General features: G+C 29.1%; 2 protein-coding genes across 2 annotated transcripts; both read left to right on the forward strand.

The window, feature by feature from the left end:
• Window positions 1–9,475: 9,475 nt before the first annotated feature.
• LOC106793570 (maf-like protein CLL_A0561) lies at window positions 9,476–11,048 on the forward strand. Its single transcript, XM_014760606.1, has 5 exons — window positions 9,476–9,856; window positions 9,986–10,227; window positions 10,324–10,470; window positions 10,537–10,674; window positions 10,944–11,048. The coding sequence occupies exons 1-5, from the start codon at window positions 9,767–9,769 to the stop codon at window positions 10,948–10,950; spliced, it is 624 nt and encodes a 207-aa protein (XP_014616092.1). The 5' UTR covers window positions 9,476–9,766; the 3' UTR covers window positions 10,951–11,048.
• Window positions 11,036–14,037, forward strand: LOC106793571 (mitochondrial fission 1 protein). Its single transcript, XM_014760607.1, has 5 exons — window positions 11,036–11,126; window positions 11,215–11,285; window positions 11,775–11,984; window positions 12,087–12,192; window positions 13,070–14,037. The coding sequence occupies exons 2-5, from the start codon at window positions 11,241–11,243 to the stop codon at window positions 13,159–13,161; spliced, it is 453 nt and encodes a 150-aa protein (XP_014616093.1). The 5' UTR covers window positions 11,036–11,126; window positions 11,215–11,240; the 3' UTR covers window positions 13,162–14,037.
• Window positions 14,038–19,549: the final 5,512 nt, after the last annotated feature.

Below are 19,549 nucleotides of genomic sequence, written 5' to 3' on the forward strand. Positions count from 1 at the left end.
AAAAGAAAGATATTTCGAGCCTCTCTCTTTTACTTTCATGCGAGTTTATACGAACGTGTAAAGTGCGTATATTACAGCTTTTATTACGACATTCAGATATATATGTATATATATATATATACATGAATCGTATGTTTTTGTAGAAAGATTTAATCGATAGAAATGAATGCTTTTATCTTGACTAAACAAAAAAAAAAATAAAATTACATACATACATACATACATACATACATATATACATACGTTATACGATATATTGCATGAAAAATAAAAAACATAATAAAAAAACAAATTAGATATTACGCGTTACGAATTTTGTATTTAATATAATAAAATCGTAATAGAAAAAGAAATGCACACACACACACACACACACATGTACAATGTCTAGGTCGTCTCATTCGCGAACTTCGTCTTTGATAGATAAGGCCTTGAGTATTCTCCATTGATTATTTAAATTCATCGTTCTTAAAGCGCGAATAATCTCGCGTATGTTTACGCGAAACGCGAGAATCAATCACGCGCCTCGCGTATAAAACGTATAAACAATTTTTCATGATCTTTTTTTCTTCTTCTTCTTTCTCTTCGTTTCCTTATTCCTTATCCATAGAAATTCAATTAACGAAACGAACAACTCTTATTAGATGCGACAAGAATAATTCGTTCGCGTTAGGATCGTGACACGAAAATTTTTGCGAAAGTATTTTTCGATTTAATCTAAGTCCGAATAAAAGAATACGAATTCATTGGAAATTTATTATATGAACATTTCTTTTTCGTTATTTAATATATGATATAAATATCAGTGTTCTGAGAATGTGTAACAGTAACAACAACAACGATCAATGGATTCAATTTATACGTATTTGATTTTTATTCACTTCGTTTCTTATTTTTTCTTCTTTTCTTTTTTTACAGTCAATCAAAGTTCGTAGCTATGTACGTTTAAAAGATCCATAAAAATTTAACGATACGAGATTGTCAATTGAAATCAATTAACGTCTCTCTCTCTCTCTCTCTCTCTCTTTCATTCCTGATAACATTTGCCAATATCTAATGTATTTTTTATTATTCTAAATACGAATATCGGTATTTATCGTTTATTGTTTAAATTCAATGAAAATTAAAAGCTTTTCCAAGCATAAACGGATAGACAAATGTCGCGAAACGTAATTATGCATTTATTGTTTCCACGTAAAGAGTGGTAATATAATGAATCATCATTATTAATATCATTATTAAACATCGATCAATATCTATATCACATAAATCCAATATATTTCCGATAAGATTTATCATTTCTCGATTTATTCTTCTTAGTTAATGTGCTAATTTACACTTTTTCATGACTCAATTCTCGCACTTGTGGTGTTTGTTTCTTAAGCTTTTTTTTTTCTTCTTCTTTTTTTCTTTTTTATCGTCAGTTCGTGTTTCACGGCCTTGCGAACAGGAAATCCAACGAGTGGGTAATATTTCCGTTTAGATTGCTTCTTGTGTTGTATTTTTTCTTTTTGTTTTTTTTCCTTTATCTTCTCCTATTCAAGAATCTCAAAACGCGAAATCAGTTTGCTTGCGTACTTCGAAGCTACGACAACGAAGACGACGACAACGGCCCTCCCACTCCCTCCCTCCCCTCCTCCCACCCGCCGACGAAAGACTCGTTAAATTTTCACGAAAATAGAAAAGGTATTCGACGAATTTTTCGACGTCGATCGAACATAGGAGAAAAAGAAATAACAAAAATGAATTTTAAAAAATAATGCGCCTGAGATTAAGTTTTTTCTAAATTCGCGTGAAATTCTTATCAGCCGGGGCCCCATCCCCTGTTTAATTAGCATTCGCGTCGTTGAATTTGTTTTTTTGTTTTATTTCAATTCAGAAACTCGAGAAAGAGAGAGAGAGAGAGAGAAAGGAAAAAGGAAGGTTCCGTGTGCGGTTTTACATTCTACAAAAATTACCACGAAATAGATGGTTTAGTTGTTCTACGAATTAGAAGGATTATTATTATCGCAGTTAAATGAAATTTTAATATATTTTATGGATTATACAGTTCCCCAAATACGAAAACGAGGAAGTATCTTTTTATTATTTTCGTGATGAAAAAAGCGCGTTAAAATGTACGTTGATTTGAAATAGCATGATGATTCGTATCTAACGAAACGTATGAAATAGACAAATTGTGTTTTACAATTAGAGCAAAATATTTGATTGTAAAAAAATATAATGAATTAATAGATTTATACGTAATAATAAATATTTGTAACAATGGACACTAATGGTGAGTCAAAAAAATTCGACATATTTATTCGATAATTTATTTCACAATATATTGCACATTATACAATTTTATTTTGATTATATATTTTGATAATGTAAATAATTGTAATATAAAATATATCATAAAATTGTGTCCAAATTGTTTGCCTTAACAATGAATTCAATGTTATAATGACCAGCACAAATATGTATGACAAAAAAAATATATATATATGTAAATATAAATAATAATAAGAAAAGCGGACGTAAAATAGTTTATGTTAAATTGCTTCTGAGTTACGTAACGTGCAAAGAAAGATAAGAATCTCAGTAATATTGAAATTTCGCGAAGCTTACATTCGAAAATATCACGCCTTGCCAAATAAAGAGATAATAAGGCTTTTATAAATTATTATAATGAAGTGGCCAATGAACCGATGGCATGACTTTCGGGAATTTTTTGACTTTTTTATCACCTCCTTCTTCCTCTTTTTCTTCTTATTCTTAATTCTTCTTATTTTATTCTTTTTTCTTTTTTTTATATCCACCTACAATTAAATACAGTTCTCCGTCGTTCACATTTTACGCGTCGTATCTTTTCAGCATCTCTGTATGACTAATTAAAAAGCCGCCATAGTGTTTCGTTACATGTCAGGAACGGGTCGTTAAACCGTAAAACGAACAAGCCTCCGATTTTTCAAATTCCCCGGCTTTTCTTTTTCGATCTAAAAAAAAAATGAACACGAAAATTGTATAAATGTGAAATTATTTCAAAAATAGAACATTAAGAATATCAATCCTCTTTACCAAACCTAAAAATATTTAACATTTACATCAGATCTTATTGTCCATTTAAATTATTTCTTCTAATGGTTTACATTTTTGTTGTAAATTCATACATTAAATGTGCAATGTACATGTAAAGATGATTTTGACATATTTTGCGTGAAAATTCATTAGAAAAAAACGTTCCATTGTTTTTGTTCCTTTTTCTTTTTTGTTTATTCCATTAACTTCTAAATTGTAATTGTCTTTTTTCTTTTTTTCTCGACGTGTGTTGGGGATAAAACTTTGTTCGAAAAGAAAAAGGACGACTAAGTGTTGAAAAGGAACAAGAGGTAAAACGTTATTCGTGAGACGAAACGACCTCATAAAGCGAGGATTCGCTTTTCGCGTTAGACCGAAATCGAAAGCAAGACACGACTCGATCTCAAGGTGGAAGTCGAGAGAATCCTCTCAGGAAATTACAAAATCCGGGTCGAACGAGAGAACAAGAAAGAAAGAAAGAAAGAAAAGAAAAGAAAAGAAAAGAAAAGAAATACTCATCCAAACGTAACAGGGGCTACCCTTTTTTTCGTGTATCTTCTTTTTCTTTTTTTTTTCTCTCTCTTTTTTCGTCGAAACGAATCCTACATAAGATAAAACCGTATCCATACGTGTCGCGAATTTCAATAAGCAACAGCCAGACATTGTCCGATATTAATCTTCGTATTTTTATTTACTAATGTAAGTAAATAACTAAAAAAATAAATAAATACATATATATATATATATATATGTAAATAAATTTGTATATATATGCAACCTTTCTCACAGCTAAGTTCCACTACCATATATCGACATTTACATCGTGTCATTCATGTGACGCGCGCAACACAATAGAATGCACACGATTCTCTTCTCGAAGATTTTCGAATCCCTATTTTGATATCTCTCTCTCTTTTTCTCTTATATTCGTCATGAGAAAAATCGAGAATTGAGTTACGGTAAAAAAAAAACGTTACGGTATATTAAATAGAATTCACAAGAATTCACATTGAAAAAACGGGGTTGCATCGTTCCGATTCGTTCGATTATACGAACGAATTAAAAATTGTAATCTTTCACGAGTTCAGCTACGAACAAAAAAAAGAAAAAGAAAGAAAGAGAGAAAGAGAGAGAGAGGTAAAAAAGTACTAACTATTATTGATTAACGTGGATAGATTTTCAAGAAAACAATTTTCTTGTCAAGACTGTACGGCCGCACGACTATGGGCAAATCATGCGACTCGAGTACGTCAGCCGAGAAGATGAAATCTCAACGTTGCTCGGGCATATAGAAAACCACGAATATACATATATGTATCTAATAAGTATTATATATTATACGTATACACATTAACATACAAATATATTATAGATATAACTATATATTTATATTTATATATGTATATCGTTTTATATGCCTAGCATCATCTTATACGTTTAGAAGGAAAAAAAATGGTGATGTATGGATGATGAGCTTGCATAATATAATCTCAGCATATACTTCAAGAAAAGATTTGTCATAGCTGAAGAATCAAATCTAACGCAAATCTAAAACTTACGTATGCATTCGAGAACGTCAAAAACTAATCGATTGAGCATCAACTTTTAGATAGATCGCGAATTTATGATAAACGATTATTTTATATTAAATACATCTCAAATCTTTCTCGCGTGTTAATAATTATAAATTAATTTCAACGAATCACGAATATATTGATCTTTTCGTTCGTAATCGTAGAAAACCTAATCGAAAGGTATTATTTCATTTAACATTGTTCATTCTATTCGTATTTCGTTGTTAATTTGAATTGTTCTCTCTAATCTAATGTAAGATCGTTAAAGTTTACATAATGTTAGCGGGCCGTGTAAGTTTCTCCGAAGGATAAAAATCCACTTATGTTAGTTAAGCGACTGATATCGCTTTTGGTTGAGATATCCGTTCATTCATTACATATATATATATACACACACGCATATAACATAGAAATATATCTATGCGTAACGATACGTAAAGTATATCATTACGAGAAATAGAAGACGATGAAAAGGATGTTTCTCTAGTCGAGTATCTTCTTCTTCTTCTTCTTGGATGGGAAGAAAAGAAGGGTAAAGAAACATGTTTGCTTTTCTTTTTATTATTTTTTCCTATACCCTTTTTTTTCATTCTTCTTTATCAAAAAATATGAAATAAAAAGTAGAGAAGGACGAAATTCAAGCTGACCGGACAGAGGGATACTCCACCTGAAGATGTCGTATATAACATAATCTATATATACATATATAGAAGTTATAGAGAAGTTATTCGAGCAAAAGGAAGGACTAGATCGATCGAGACGTCTGAACGAATGGAGAATAATAATATCTACGTAAAAAGATATCGATCCCAGGTTCGTATACGCCCCTGATCGCAGGCGTATTACCTGCAATACGAGTCTGGTCAAAAGAGAAAGAGAAAGAGAAAGAGAAAAAGAGAGAGAGAGAGAGAGGTATCGTCATACACATCGAGGATGACGCAGTGTGCCCCCATAGAAGCGCGACTACATGCCATAGTGTCATAATACGCGTCCTTTGGAGCTGCTTTTCGAGTTGCGCAATCATATTTAATAACGACAGCCTGCGATTACCAGCACGACTCGTCTCAGCTCTCTCTGCATCACCGATTTTCTTCTTCTTCTTCTTTTTACTCCGTGGATCATCTTCTTCTTCATCTTCATCTTCATCTTTTTCTTCTTCTTTATCTTGATGTTGTTAGGAGAAAGACCACGGTGTCTGTCTGTCTGTCTGTCTACTTCGTCTGCACCCACTTTGCCTTAAAACGGCAGATTCCCGTCTCTTACGATGATCATCATCCTTTTCCTCCAATGAGCGTGTAACGATACTGGGTACCATGAAAACGCCTCTCGATTAATTTACAAGCCAAGATATTGTGCTAATATACGATACTGATAAATCCCGCGTGTAGTGGCGACAACTACGAACTCCTCCGTTCAATCCTTACGATCCATTCCGATTCGATTTTTATCGCGACGGGAGGAGGATAATGCCGTTAACTTTCATTTCGTTTCGTTTCGTTTCGCTTCTTCTCTTTTTATTATTCTTCGAAGTGAGAGTGAAAGAGATAGAGAGAGATAGAGAGAGAGAGAGAGAGAGGGATTTAGGTACGAGGATGGTCTCGTAAGATCGCCAAATAAGATTTGTCATTTGCAGTTTTCATCCATTCGATCGATCAAGTGTATAATTAGTTTCTTTTTTTTTTTTATATAAGAAAGAGAAAATCAAATAAAATGCAAAAAAGAATGGATGAAAAAATATTGATGAATGTATTCAAATTATTCGAATGAAAGCATGATCTAGGAATGATGTTGCAATTAATAATATCGTCGTTTAGAATCCTCTCTTTCTCTCTCTCTCTCTCTCTTTTCATCTATCTAAAATTATTACGTAAGATTCCGTAGGAAGGCGTAGTAGTATGATGTCCTTGCAATTAGTCGACTAGACTTTTACGATGGTTTAGCTTATTTTTCTTCGAAGGTTTCTCTAATACTAATAATTCTATCTATCCGTAAATTATACGTCGACAAAGATTCGAGATTTTCAAGTCAATCTCTTGTTGAATTTTAATTAATTTTTTTTTCCTCATCGAAATTTCTTTAAAAATAATTCTATCTGTTTGTGTCAATTGAATTTGTTGTTGTGATAATTAAACAATCAAAATATATTGATTAGAGAATATTTTATGATAGATGCTATATATATTATAATATTATTTTGTTATTAAATATTTTTACAAAATTATTTTTCATACGTTTTATCTTATAATAATTAATTATTACGTATGATAATTAATAACAAGAAATGATATATAAGAATACTAGTAAAACTTTTCTCGTTCTCTCGAGAACAATTGTATCTTATGTTAGAGTTCCCCTTACAATTATCCCGAATGTACGATCTATAATCCTAATGAACCTATACAAATTTATAAAGTTTCAAAAAACATTCAGAGAAAACATATGACACCGTCTGTTTGTCAGACAAACGCATAAGTAATTTTGTTCCATTATAAAGTGAAATTATTCCATGCAATTATTAGAATCAATTTAGTATAACCTTCGTGTTGTTTTGTTGCATTTATAGTTATTGTAAACAGTTTAGTCATTTCTTCGATGTTCGTATTTTTTTCAGTTAAATATCATAAACTCGATTAAACTATCAAAGGAAAATTTAAAAATTTATCTTTCTTAGAAAGATAATAACATATGATTATCGATAAAGTTTTAACCGGAATTCAGAGAGAGCACATCTTAATATTTATTAAAACTTATAAAACTTGTCAAAGAGTTACTTCAAAGTCCATTGATCATACTTTAAGCATATCCTACTTGAAAGAATTTACGAGTTATTGAAGGTCCAAGAATTATCTCTGGTGAGTAATTAAATCGATATTCCAAATAAACTCGTGATTAAATTATTAATTAACTTTCCAATATAATAATAATAATAATAATATATCTTTATATTTAGTTTCACAATCGTGAGTATATATTAGGATTGGGTTTATAATTTCCTAATAAACTTTTCAAAATTTATTATTAAAATTAAGTAATCTTATATAACTCGTGATTTTATTTTTGATTAACTTTCCAAAATACATATAATATTTCCATTAATATAATTATTTTTCAAATATTTATTTAAACGTTTCCCCCGATAATACGAATTACATCGAGGTAAGAAAATAAAAATAAAGATACAATTGCTATTACTATAAAATATTATTTCGTATCGATAATATATATCTCTCTACAAGGAAATGATGAAATATAAAGTATATAGATATAATTGGTGTCAGTGAACTTGACCCTACGCGACTAGACAAATGCCTAACTTCGTACAGAAATAAGACTATCAATAGCTTCAACAAATCACGATTGAATAATACACGTCTATTCATTCAATATCTCCAGCACTAGGAGCACAAGTAGCGATTAATGAACGGTAATTAATGATAATTACTTATCTAAAATATGCTACGGATTTGCATCGAAAGTCAAGGCCGAGAATGGTAAGCGACTTAGAATACTCGCTACTCTCGAAAGTGTGTAATTCAGTACGTCGGATTTATTCGTACAAGACTTTTGTAGATAATGTTAAACACTTCCGGTGATTTCACTTTATTCCGTTACATGAGATCGTGACAATATAAAAAAGAAAAGAAAAGAAAAAATTACTTTTATCGAAATATGCAAATAAATGAAGAAGAAAAAAAAATGTATGCTAAAATCTTTTACTCGGTCGGAGTCTGCGGTGTAAAGATGGGTCAACCTTTCGCCTTGCGATTATGTAAGATCTCGGACTGACTGACCTTTAGGTTCGTTCATGGCATGCGGCATTTACGTAATTTACCGATTACGATGTATTAGAGTCTCCTATGCCTAGAAAATAGTTCTTCTTCCCGTTCTAATATTTTTTAGGGTTTTTACACAAATATTTAGATACTTTTATCTGCATTATCTTAAATGTGAATCTTTTAAGTATATCGATTTAAAAGATTTCGAATATTTCTAACATTATGATCTTTTTATATGTATATATATAAATACTTATACAGTACTTATCTATTCAAGAAATTTATATGAAATTACATGAATCGACGAAAACGATACGATCTACGTGAGAATTAACATTTTTTAAAAATATTTTTTTTCCTTAAGTTTCACATAAAAACGGGTGAATACGATTAGAACACGGATAAGAAAGAATTAGCATACTTTTGATTACTTTGAACACTTTTTCTGGCCTTCAAATATGAATAGATTAAATATAAATATAGTTATATGTCATTGATATTTCTAAATATAATAAAAAAGATATTTTTATATATATCTCGCTATAATTCTCGGTAATAATAATTTTTAATTAAACGCGATTTAGTATAGATTATAAATCATTAAATAGAGAAATGTTATATATTGATTATTCGTAAGAAACATTTCGAATAAATAAAACGGGGCTGAATAAAATATTTTCTAATGTGCAATTTTTTTTTTACTAAGTGTATAAAGAGCACTCGGAACATAAATACGTAGGATAAATAAATATCTACGCGTACACCTGTAAATATACATATATATTATAAAGAGAATGATAGGAGATGATTCTATAGGTGCGGCCTGTAACTATCTGATTATCGCGTGCCATTAAAAAAATAGACAGTGTTTACATTTAAAATTATCTTCGTGAGAGAAAGTTAAATCATTAATGAACATTATTTTCATACTTTAAATCAATGAGAGTAATAGTACTATAAATTCACAATACACAATGAAGTGTTCATTGATTTGGCGAGTACTATAGGGTATGAATATAATGAGCAAGAGAGAGAGAGAGAGAGAGAGAGCAGCGACATCTCGGTTGAGCGTTATCAGGAACTACATTATACTCACTTGTAATACGACGTACTGCTTTGACATATCCAATGCTATATAGAAACTACACACGACTGCTTGTAGTACAATAGAGAACACATACCACACGCATATCTATAAGCTGGGAATTTAATGCTATTGGGTGGCTTTTGTTAAAATCAACCTATAAATCTCCACTTTAGTCAGGATCCATAGGTGTCGATAACAATTCCCTTGGGAATTAATTAGTTCTATCCTTGTATTTCCATAATAGAGGGAATCTCTAAGAGAAGAAAATGTTGGAGTCAACTAAGCAAATCTTAACTTCTACTAGAATTATTTTAGCCAGCGGATCACCAAGGAGATATAAAATAATTAAAAAGTTGGTAAGTTTTGCTAATAATAATCTCAATGATCTTTTATATTAATTGTAATATTGACTTAAACTATTTTTATATATGATTTTCTAAATGTTGGGATCTATTGTACAACATGGTTGCTATTTTATATTTTAGGGATTCGATTTTGAAGTCATAGTATCTAATTATGATGAAAATTTAGATAGGTCTATGTATAAAAATCATGGAGACTATGTTCAGGATTTAGCTAAATTTAAAGCTCAAGAGGTACATAAACGTATTCAAAATGATCCTAATTTACCATCTTTAATCATTAGCGCAGATACTCTTGTAACTGTTGGTGATACTATTTATGGAAAACCAAAGGATGAGTCTGATGCATTTCGTATGCTATCTCAGTAAGAATAGTGCACAGATCATTTAAAAATTTATATATACTAATTATATCAGAATTGATAGTTTGGTTTCTAATGTCTCATTATGTTTATTCGCAGTCTTGCAAATAGAGAGCATGTCGTTTACACCGGAGTGTGTTTGAAAACACCTAAGAAGGAAGTTATCTTCCATACGTCAACAAAAGTAAAATTTGGTGACTTATCTGAAGATCAGATAAAAGCATATATAAAAACAGGAGAATGTCTGTAAGTGTTTCTTTTAAATTATTGAAGTAATTAACTAAATGACTAATATTTGTGTAATTTGTTTAGAGATAAAGCGGGAGGATATGGAGCGCAAGGTCTTGGCGGTTGCTTAATTGAGAACATAAGTGGTGACTTTTATACTGTCATGGGCATGCCAATATATTTTGTGACTAAACATCTCAATGAGATATTTGCTAATTCTAGGTAATTTAATATTTAATATTAAGTATTTATATACATAGATTTTTTTAAATATGTATACATTGCATCAAAGGTAGCTGTAAAATAATATATTAGAATTGTATATAAGTTGATTGTAAGTTATTAAGTAAAGATGAAATTCGTTAATATATTATAATTAAAAGATTAATTATTTGTTATAGAAGAGAATTTTGTTATGATTCTTATATACGATTTTTAAATTTCGATTAAAATATTTACTTCTATAAATACTTTAATCTGATTGGTTCTAGATCTTAACATGGCGGATCTTGACCAATGAAAACAAGCGAATAGATGTAAGAGGAACGTGAATTGCTGTGTTAGGGTTACGTCAAAGAAATAACTAGAAACAGCCAATAGAAAACGAGGAAATGAAAATTCTTAGCTTGCATCTTTCTCCGTTCGAGTATTATGACAACCTATTGCACTTTTCGGTACATTATGTCATTCGCTTAGTCAAAGAGATAAAAAAAATACAGTGCTCTTTAGTACGCATTACGATAAAATATTTTTTGTTCGCAGTGTGATTTAACGCACACAATAATAAAATGGAAGACGTCCTGGACGAAGTCGTTTCTTCGGAAGATTTGAAGGTATTTATAAAAGAATAAAAATAACAAAACCCTGGTCATTTTAAAGAAATATAATTGTCATTCCTAAAACTTCATATTTTTCGTACACAAATTTTGTAATTAAAAATAAAATTATAGTTCGTTATTAAGTATCTGTCATTTCAAAGATTGAGGTTAATTATATACAGTGGTAATTGATTTCGATTCATTTATAATTTGCGGTTGCATCATTTTGTTAAATAGACGATTTACATTTATGAACTTCAAACTAAACTTTAGATTTGACGATTATTCGAAACTTTGTTATTTGTTTTATTATTCATTTTTAATCAATTAATATGATTCTAGAAAATATCAACTCTATTGACATTTTGTCACAATATACGTTGATATATTTTTATTATTTTTATTACAATATTGTAAAAAATATTATGTGTTATGTTTTGTTAACAGGGATTAAAGTCGTATATAATAAAATAATATTTTAGCTGATGTTACATTATATTTCAGAAATTTGAACGTGTGTATCATGAACAGTTACACGCATCAGGTGTGACTCAGAAAGCACAGTTTGAGTACGCGTGGTGTCTTGTCAGAAGCAAATATCCAGCTGATATCAGAAAGGGCATAGTACTGTTAGAAGATCTTTACAGTAATCATGGTGAAAGCGGAAAGCGAGATTGCTTATATTATTTAGCTATTGGTAATGCAAGAATAAGGGTACGTAATTTATTAATTTTATTTCCAATATAATAACACATCCTTGTAATTATATGTCAACATTGACATTACTTGTCGATTAAAATAATTTAATATTTCTAGGAATATACGAAAGCTTTGTCGTATGTCAGAGCTTTCCTTCAGGTTGAACCCGCCAACGAACAAGTTCAACAGCTGGAGAGGTTAATAAAGAAAAGGATGGAAAAAGGTTTTTTTTTCATAACTTACAATCATCTTAGAAAAATAAGAATTGCAGCCGATTCTCGTTTAACGTTGTTGCAACCTATTTTTATTATTTTACCACATTCGTATTATTTAATGTTTCTTTTAATATTCTTCATATTTCTTTGGTTAGCCGGAACGTACATTAATCTTCTCTGAAATATCTTCTGAATGATAGATATGGCGAAAGTATTATTGGCTATGCGGGATGTGTCAAATGTAGATGACTCGAGATTTTTAATCTAGCGTATTTATATATACATAAATCTAGATACAGATAGATAAAAGTTTAACAAATTTATACAAATGTTGTAAATATTGTAAATAATTCAATATATAGAATAGTAATAAGGAGTAATATAAAATTCATCATGCATTATAGTAAAAGAACATTCCTTAACACGTTAAACGCCTTAGACTTTCTGTCCAGGCTGCATCGGTCATTTTTATGTTTTTCTATGGCTGACAGATCATCATAGCCTAAATAGAAAGCTCAAGAACAGAAGTTTAACGTATTTAAAGAGAAAACTTGGTATTGCTTAGACTTAATTTTTCAATCATTTCTATATGCACATATACTTACCCTATAATTGATCAATCTCAAGTGTAATGTTTAAATGTCTATATAAATTATTATTATTATTATTATATTCCATATATACTTATGTCTTTTTTGACAATGAATTTTATAACTCTTATACAATCGGTTTGATAATAATTATGTATATAAAATGTTGAATAAGTCTCGAAGAGAAAATCTCTTGGAAAAATCAAACAAAAAAAAAACAGAAAGAAAAGAAAAAATATGTAATTCAATTTTAATTTGATTAGCGTTGAATTTATATTTTATTTTTTTTTTGCAGAAGGTCTTTACGGTATAGCTGTGGCGGGAGGTGTAATTATCGGTGTTGCGAGTGTCCTAGGACTCGGAATCGCAATGGCTAAAAAGAATTAATCCTATTTGTAATATTCGTGAATTGCGTGTGATGTGAGAAAAAATAGTTCATTTTGTGGAGAGTGAAGTTTCGCAAAAAGAAAAGAAAAAAAAAATGAAAAAGAAAGATGAAAAATATAATAAGAATTATGATTGAAACAGACACCGGAAATGAGTATTCGAATATGCTTTTGACATATGACAAATGTACGTTATAGTTTCCTGAAATGATTTTCTAAATATATAAATATATATATATATATATATATAGAGAGAGAGGGAAGCAAAAAAGAGTAAATGAAGTAAAAAGAAGTGAAATAAAAATTGCTGTATTGTATGAGAGTAAAAACTAAAGCAGCGGTGTCTTAGATTTTTTGTCTTTTAAAATACCGAATTAGAAATTAGCGTACGACAGTCGAATTATTTTTAATCCTAAGATTCATATATTGCTATAATATATTATTTATATTTGTATTTAGGAATATAAACTACCATATCTTGTCGTACGTATTGTACGGGGGAAAAAAGAAGAAAAAAGGAAAAAAAAATGTATTTTTTTTAAACAAAAAAGAAAAAAGGCTTGGAAAAACATTCCGAAAAATTTTACATCGTTGTTTAATATATTTTCATATTTTTTTTTTAAATTTATTCGATATTTGTAGCTTTCTTTGTGTGCGTATCCCTTTTGTTTAAGTTTGTTTCTAACTAAAAAAACTCGCCTAAACTCCATCAACTACTATTAAAAAAAGCTACATGGTAAGAGCTTAATACCAAAGCCACAGTGAGTGTAAGCATAGCTTTTGTACATAAGATTGAAAAAGAAAGAAAACTATGTATTGAACTAAATATTTAAAACTGTATTGTTATCTCGAACCTTTAATAAAGATAAATGTTATTGTCTTATGCGATGTTGTGTAAGCCTCATAGAAGTAAAAAGCTGACGGCGATACGATGACAAAAAAAAAGATGAGGAAGACGATATAGGAGGATTAATTCACGCTATAGAAGGATAAAAAAGGAAAAGAAAAGAAAAATATAGCACCTTTTTATTTTTTTATCTTTTTTTTTTGTTCCTTTTTATATATAGATTTTATTGATGATTTGTTAATATCCGTTGATAAAGTTATTTATGTACAAAATAACGCTGGAATATCCCTATATATATATATATTTATATAATATTATATTTAATGATCTACGATTTTTTATTTTATTTTATTTTTTTTTTTTTTATGGCCCAGAAGTCTCGAGAAATAAGCCCACACCACCATCATTACACCCGCTCGAGCTTTTTCGCATATTAATTTTCTTTTTCTTTTACGAGCCACGGCTTTACGCATTTTCGCCCTTTCTTCTTATTATTATTATTAATTTTAATATTATTATTATTATTATTATTATTATGTATATGTATGTATATATATATCTTTTTCTTTGCGTTGAAATACGGAGGAGCGCTGTTGCTATTGTTTTTATTATTTGTGTGTGTGTGTGTATATTTTTGTTGTTTTTGCGAGCGGGTTGTACATTTCCATAGCCTTCTTTTATAATATTTCGTTCTCGTACTATGTACAAATCGATCGGTCGTTTCTTTTTCTTTTTTTTATATAGTTTTAATTTTTCTTTTTATTTATTTTTTGACGTGGACTCGGGAAGAGGAGGGGGGAGAGGAAAATTGGGAGAAAATTGGGATAGTGGATGATACATATTAGTAGAAGAGCGCGGATTTATTTTCCTACGACATACATACATACACATGATTAGATATATGTGTGTATATATTTATTTATTTATTATTATACATACATATATCTAGAAAGTTTGAACAGGAAGGCCGAGGAAGTGTGGCCACGCTCTTTCTTAATTAATTAATTATAGTACACGCGCGTTTATCTCTGTCTCTCTCTTTTTTCTTTATTTATTAATTTTTTTTTTTTTTCTTTTATTATAATATAAGATTCTATGCTTCTTCTTTTTCCCCTTTCTTAGATTATTTTAATTATTATTATTTTTTTTTCTTTTTTCCTTAATAAAGATCCAATAAGAGTTAAGGGAGAAAATCGAGTATAGGCAGACGAATGATCTCTTATAAGTCATCATTTATACCTCGATAATATATTTACATACACGGAAAGAGTATTTCATTGACTCGTGCCGAATCTTCTCGTTTTTCGTGTCTACGAGAAAAAAAAAAAAACCCATCCTTTCAATATTAATTATTTTCTTTCTTAATTAAATATATCAAAATAATTCGCGGGGACCTGAATATTTATACGCCGGTGCTTTGAAAATCACATTTTTGTAAAAATATACGATTTTACTTCTTTTAGAATTTTTAATCTTGCGCGTAGAAAAAAGAAAAGAAAAAAAAAAAAGAGAAAAATTTGTTGCCGACAAAAAAAAATCTAAGAAATAACCAAAATATATTACGTACGTTGTGTCGTACGTTTCAATTAAAAATTCATTAAAATTAATTCTACGTCACATTATATATGCGACATTTTTTGTTTAGAGTCTAAACAAAAATGTGTACGTAAAAATTAACTTACACGTATAAATATACATAAATAAATACAATAGGTGAGACGAGAATAATAAAATTTTGAAAAGAATGTTGTCAAAGAAAATTATGCACGTGTGTGTTGATTTATTTTTATCGTTAGACAGAGTCTAATGGATGTATCGTAAACATCGGAGACAAGTTCGGAAGGTCGTATCAGTGGTTTAGTAGAAGACGAACGATCGAGCGAAGGTGTCACAAGCTTATACATATATATATAGAGTCCGTCTAACTCGTAATTAATAACGGCGCCGGGTCGAGAATAATTTATCATTTATGGTGTCAATCCGATAAGCCCGTAGTAGATTTGAGAAGGTAGGAAACGATAAAACTGGTGCGACACTAACGATCGGACCTCGTAAGAGAAAAGTTCATTAATTATTGTTAATAATAAACGAATTGGTCTATCAATTTCAACGATTTTACGTATCACATATATGTGAATATGTGACATATTTATACAGTGAGTTACAGGAGTATTCGTATAAAGCCTTTTACTGTTAATTGTAAATATTTGATTGTGTTCGGAAAGTAATTTTGTGTTTTTTTTTTTGTTTTTTTTTTTGTTTATCAAAAATTTACTTTCCGATAATTGATATTTGCTTGTAATAAAAATTTATGATTGTTAAGATTTCAAATCGAATATCAATTTGATTGGAAAAGAATATTTTATTGTTTTTTATAAATATAATTTGACATAGATTATAAAAACAATTGATCTCGCACAAAAGTAATCGTACCTATATATTATAAGATATAATAAAAATACAATTAATATTTTTTAGCAAGTAGTATTTGATTTTTTGCATTCTATAATGCATTTTAGAAGATTGGGCATACTCTTGTGAGACTCATTTTATCATTTATGTTAAATTATAACTTTTTTCAAAATAAAATATGCTTTTTGCAATCAAATTTATATTAATTTCAAAGTTTAATATTTCTTAAAAATATGTTTCTATATAAAAGAATTTAAAAATATTAATTATTAGCAAATATTTTAATTGTTTTAAATTAACAGTAGGAATATGAATACTCCTGTGATTCATTGTAAGTAATATACATTACATATTTAAGTATACAAAAAAAGTATAAATATGTAAATAATTTGTTGGCGCAAAAATTTGATTAGAAACGCGTTAATTCTGACGTTTATTTTTTTATATATCAATAAACAAGTTGGAATTATAATTTATCGCGCGAATTAGACAATAACGTTTTTCTTTCTCTTTCTTTCTTACGTTTTATATTTTCTATCCGTGTAGGAATATGAACGTAGTTCGAGATTAGATATATTTATGTATATATATATATATAATATATATAACATATATATCATATATATAATATATATATCATATATATTAACAGCTTGAAAATATTTTTAAAGCAGTTTACTTTTTTTTTCTCTTTTCTTTTTTGTTCTTTAAAGGGATGTATATTGCTTTCTCAATAAGGCTCTGCTATGCTTTACACGAATATACAGTGTTAATGATGGTTTCAATGTATATGTTAGATGAATGAAAATACGTTTACGCGAGTGATGTGTAATTTTGTGTACATATAGTCTGTGTATTGTGTGTTTTCTTCATGAGAAGCCGTATTTTCAGTTCCTCGAGAAGAAATGAAATTATCTTCTTCTTCTTCTTCTTCTTCTTCATCATAATCTACTCGACGATTTTCGATTGAAGACCAAAGATGTCTGGTATCCAGAAGTTGTGTCTTTTATCAAGGACGAGCAAAACTCTTTCTTCTTTTCTACGATGAGTACACATATTTTTCGTATATTTGTGTGTGTATTGTGTGCAAATATATATATATATATATATATATACCTTATATTAATACATATACGCAAAGATGGTGATCTTAAAAATATGGAACTTAAGTACACTTTGAATCGTGCACGCGTGTGCGTGTATACAGACGTGTGTGTGTATTGCGTATAATAGATACATATACATAAGTATTTACGTGCGTCGCGATGTGCGTATTATCAAGAAATGATAGAATAATTCTCGAGGTGTATATATATATGTAATATATATATATATATATATTTTTTGTTTTGTTTTGTTTCTTTCAAAGATACCAATAAGACGCACTTTTAACATCGAATTGTCATAATTGTTCACTCTTTCTTTCTCTTTCGCTCGTATGGAATGTTTCTAATAATACGGACGAATACAAAATTTGATTAACGCTTTGAACGCTGTCGAATCGAGTTTCGAAAGTTTTCAAATCGATAAAAGAAGAGTCTATTATCATCTGATCTCTTCTATTTTATTTTATTTTCTCTTCTACGTATAATTAATTAAGAATTAAATATAAAGTTTAATATATTTTATCTCGTAATAGAACGTAATCGATATGGGAATTGAATAACTCGGAGAAACTCGGTTCGATTTTTGTAGTACATAGTACATACTTACATACATACACATACATAGAAGATGATGATGATGATTATGATAATGATGATGATGATACCGTGTGGGATTTCGAATCTCGAACGGTGTCGGACTTTTTTATGGGGTTAGTCCTCGCGTTAAATAAGTCCTATGTATTCGGGATTCGATTGATAAGTCGCAAGACGATTCTTACGGAGGTTTTCTTATGGGAATATTTCGCGATTGGAATTTACGCATAAAATGGGATACAATATGTTCGAGGCAAAGCTCTCTCTCTCTCTCTCTATTGTGAAATTTTCGATTATTTTCTCTCTCGTTCACGCATACACACATACATACTCTCATTTTCTTTCTTTATTTCTTTCTTTCTTCCATTCTTTTTATTTATTTATTTATTTATTTATTTCTTTCTTTATTTTCTTTCTTTTTCGTGACGATGCTCGATAAGTTCGTAGAATTTATTATGGAGGGAGGCCAGGAATCTTATTTTTTACCTTCAATACGCGCAAAAAGGAACGTTTAATATATCGTTCGTCTGTTTAGATATAAACGAGGATTCTTTCATTTCTAAATATCGCTCTTTTCTTTTTATATATTATATTTTTATATCTACATATGTAGATATATTATATATATATATATATATATACACACACACGCACACAAACACTCACACATAAAATACATTAAGATCGTTATTTTCAGTTAAGTATCTCTTATCTTTTTAGTTTTGAAAAATTAAATGATCAGATTACAACTATAAATATTATTAATTAATTTTCTTCTCATAATTGGATTTACATCATAAAATGAAAGGCTAGTGTATATGTGTGTGTATATGTTTATATATATATACATATGTTGGTAGTACGCGCTTGTTTCGAACGCAATTATTCATAGAAAAAAGAAAGAGAAAAATATTTGTATTGTAGATAGAGAGAGGCCCTTATGTGCTATCGGCATTTAATTTTGTACAATTATTTAATAACTATGACGATTAACTTATTCGATCATATTCTACACATTATATTCCTATCTCTTCCTTTCTTTCTTTCTTTTTATTTTTCTTTCTTTCTTTCTTTTTATTTTTCATCTTAATCTTCATTCTTTTTCACATTATGCCTGACTAGCGATACGTTACATTTCAATTTGCATTTTTTTTTTCTTACTCTCTATATCTCTCTCTTTCTCTTACTTGATTTTTTTTTTATTATTCTTAATCATTTATTTCACAAAGTATGACAGTCATATTGTAAAATATACATTTTCTTTTCTACCCATTCTCGCCAAAGGATTAATAATAATAATAATAGTAATAATAATAATAATAATAATAATAATAATAATAATAATAATAATAATAGTAATAATAATAATATTATTATTTCTCTCTTTTAGAACTGTCTAATTATGTAATATTATACTTGAGACACTTCGA

The sequence above is a fragment of the Polistes canadensis genome, unplaced genomic scaffold (genome assembly GCF_001313835.1).
Source record: "Polistes canadensis isolate GaletaPanama2010 unplaced genomic scaffold, ASM131383v1 scaffold_15, whole genome shotgun sequence".
Taxonomy (NCBI): Eukaryota; Metazoa; Arthropoda; class Insecta; order Hymenoptera; family Vespidae; genus Polistes; species Polistes canadensis.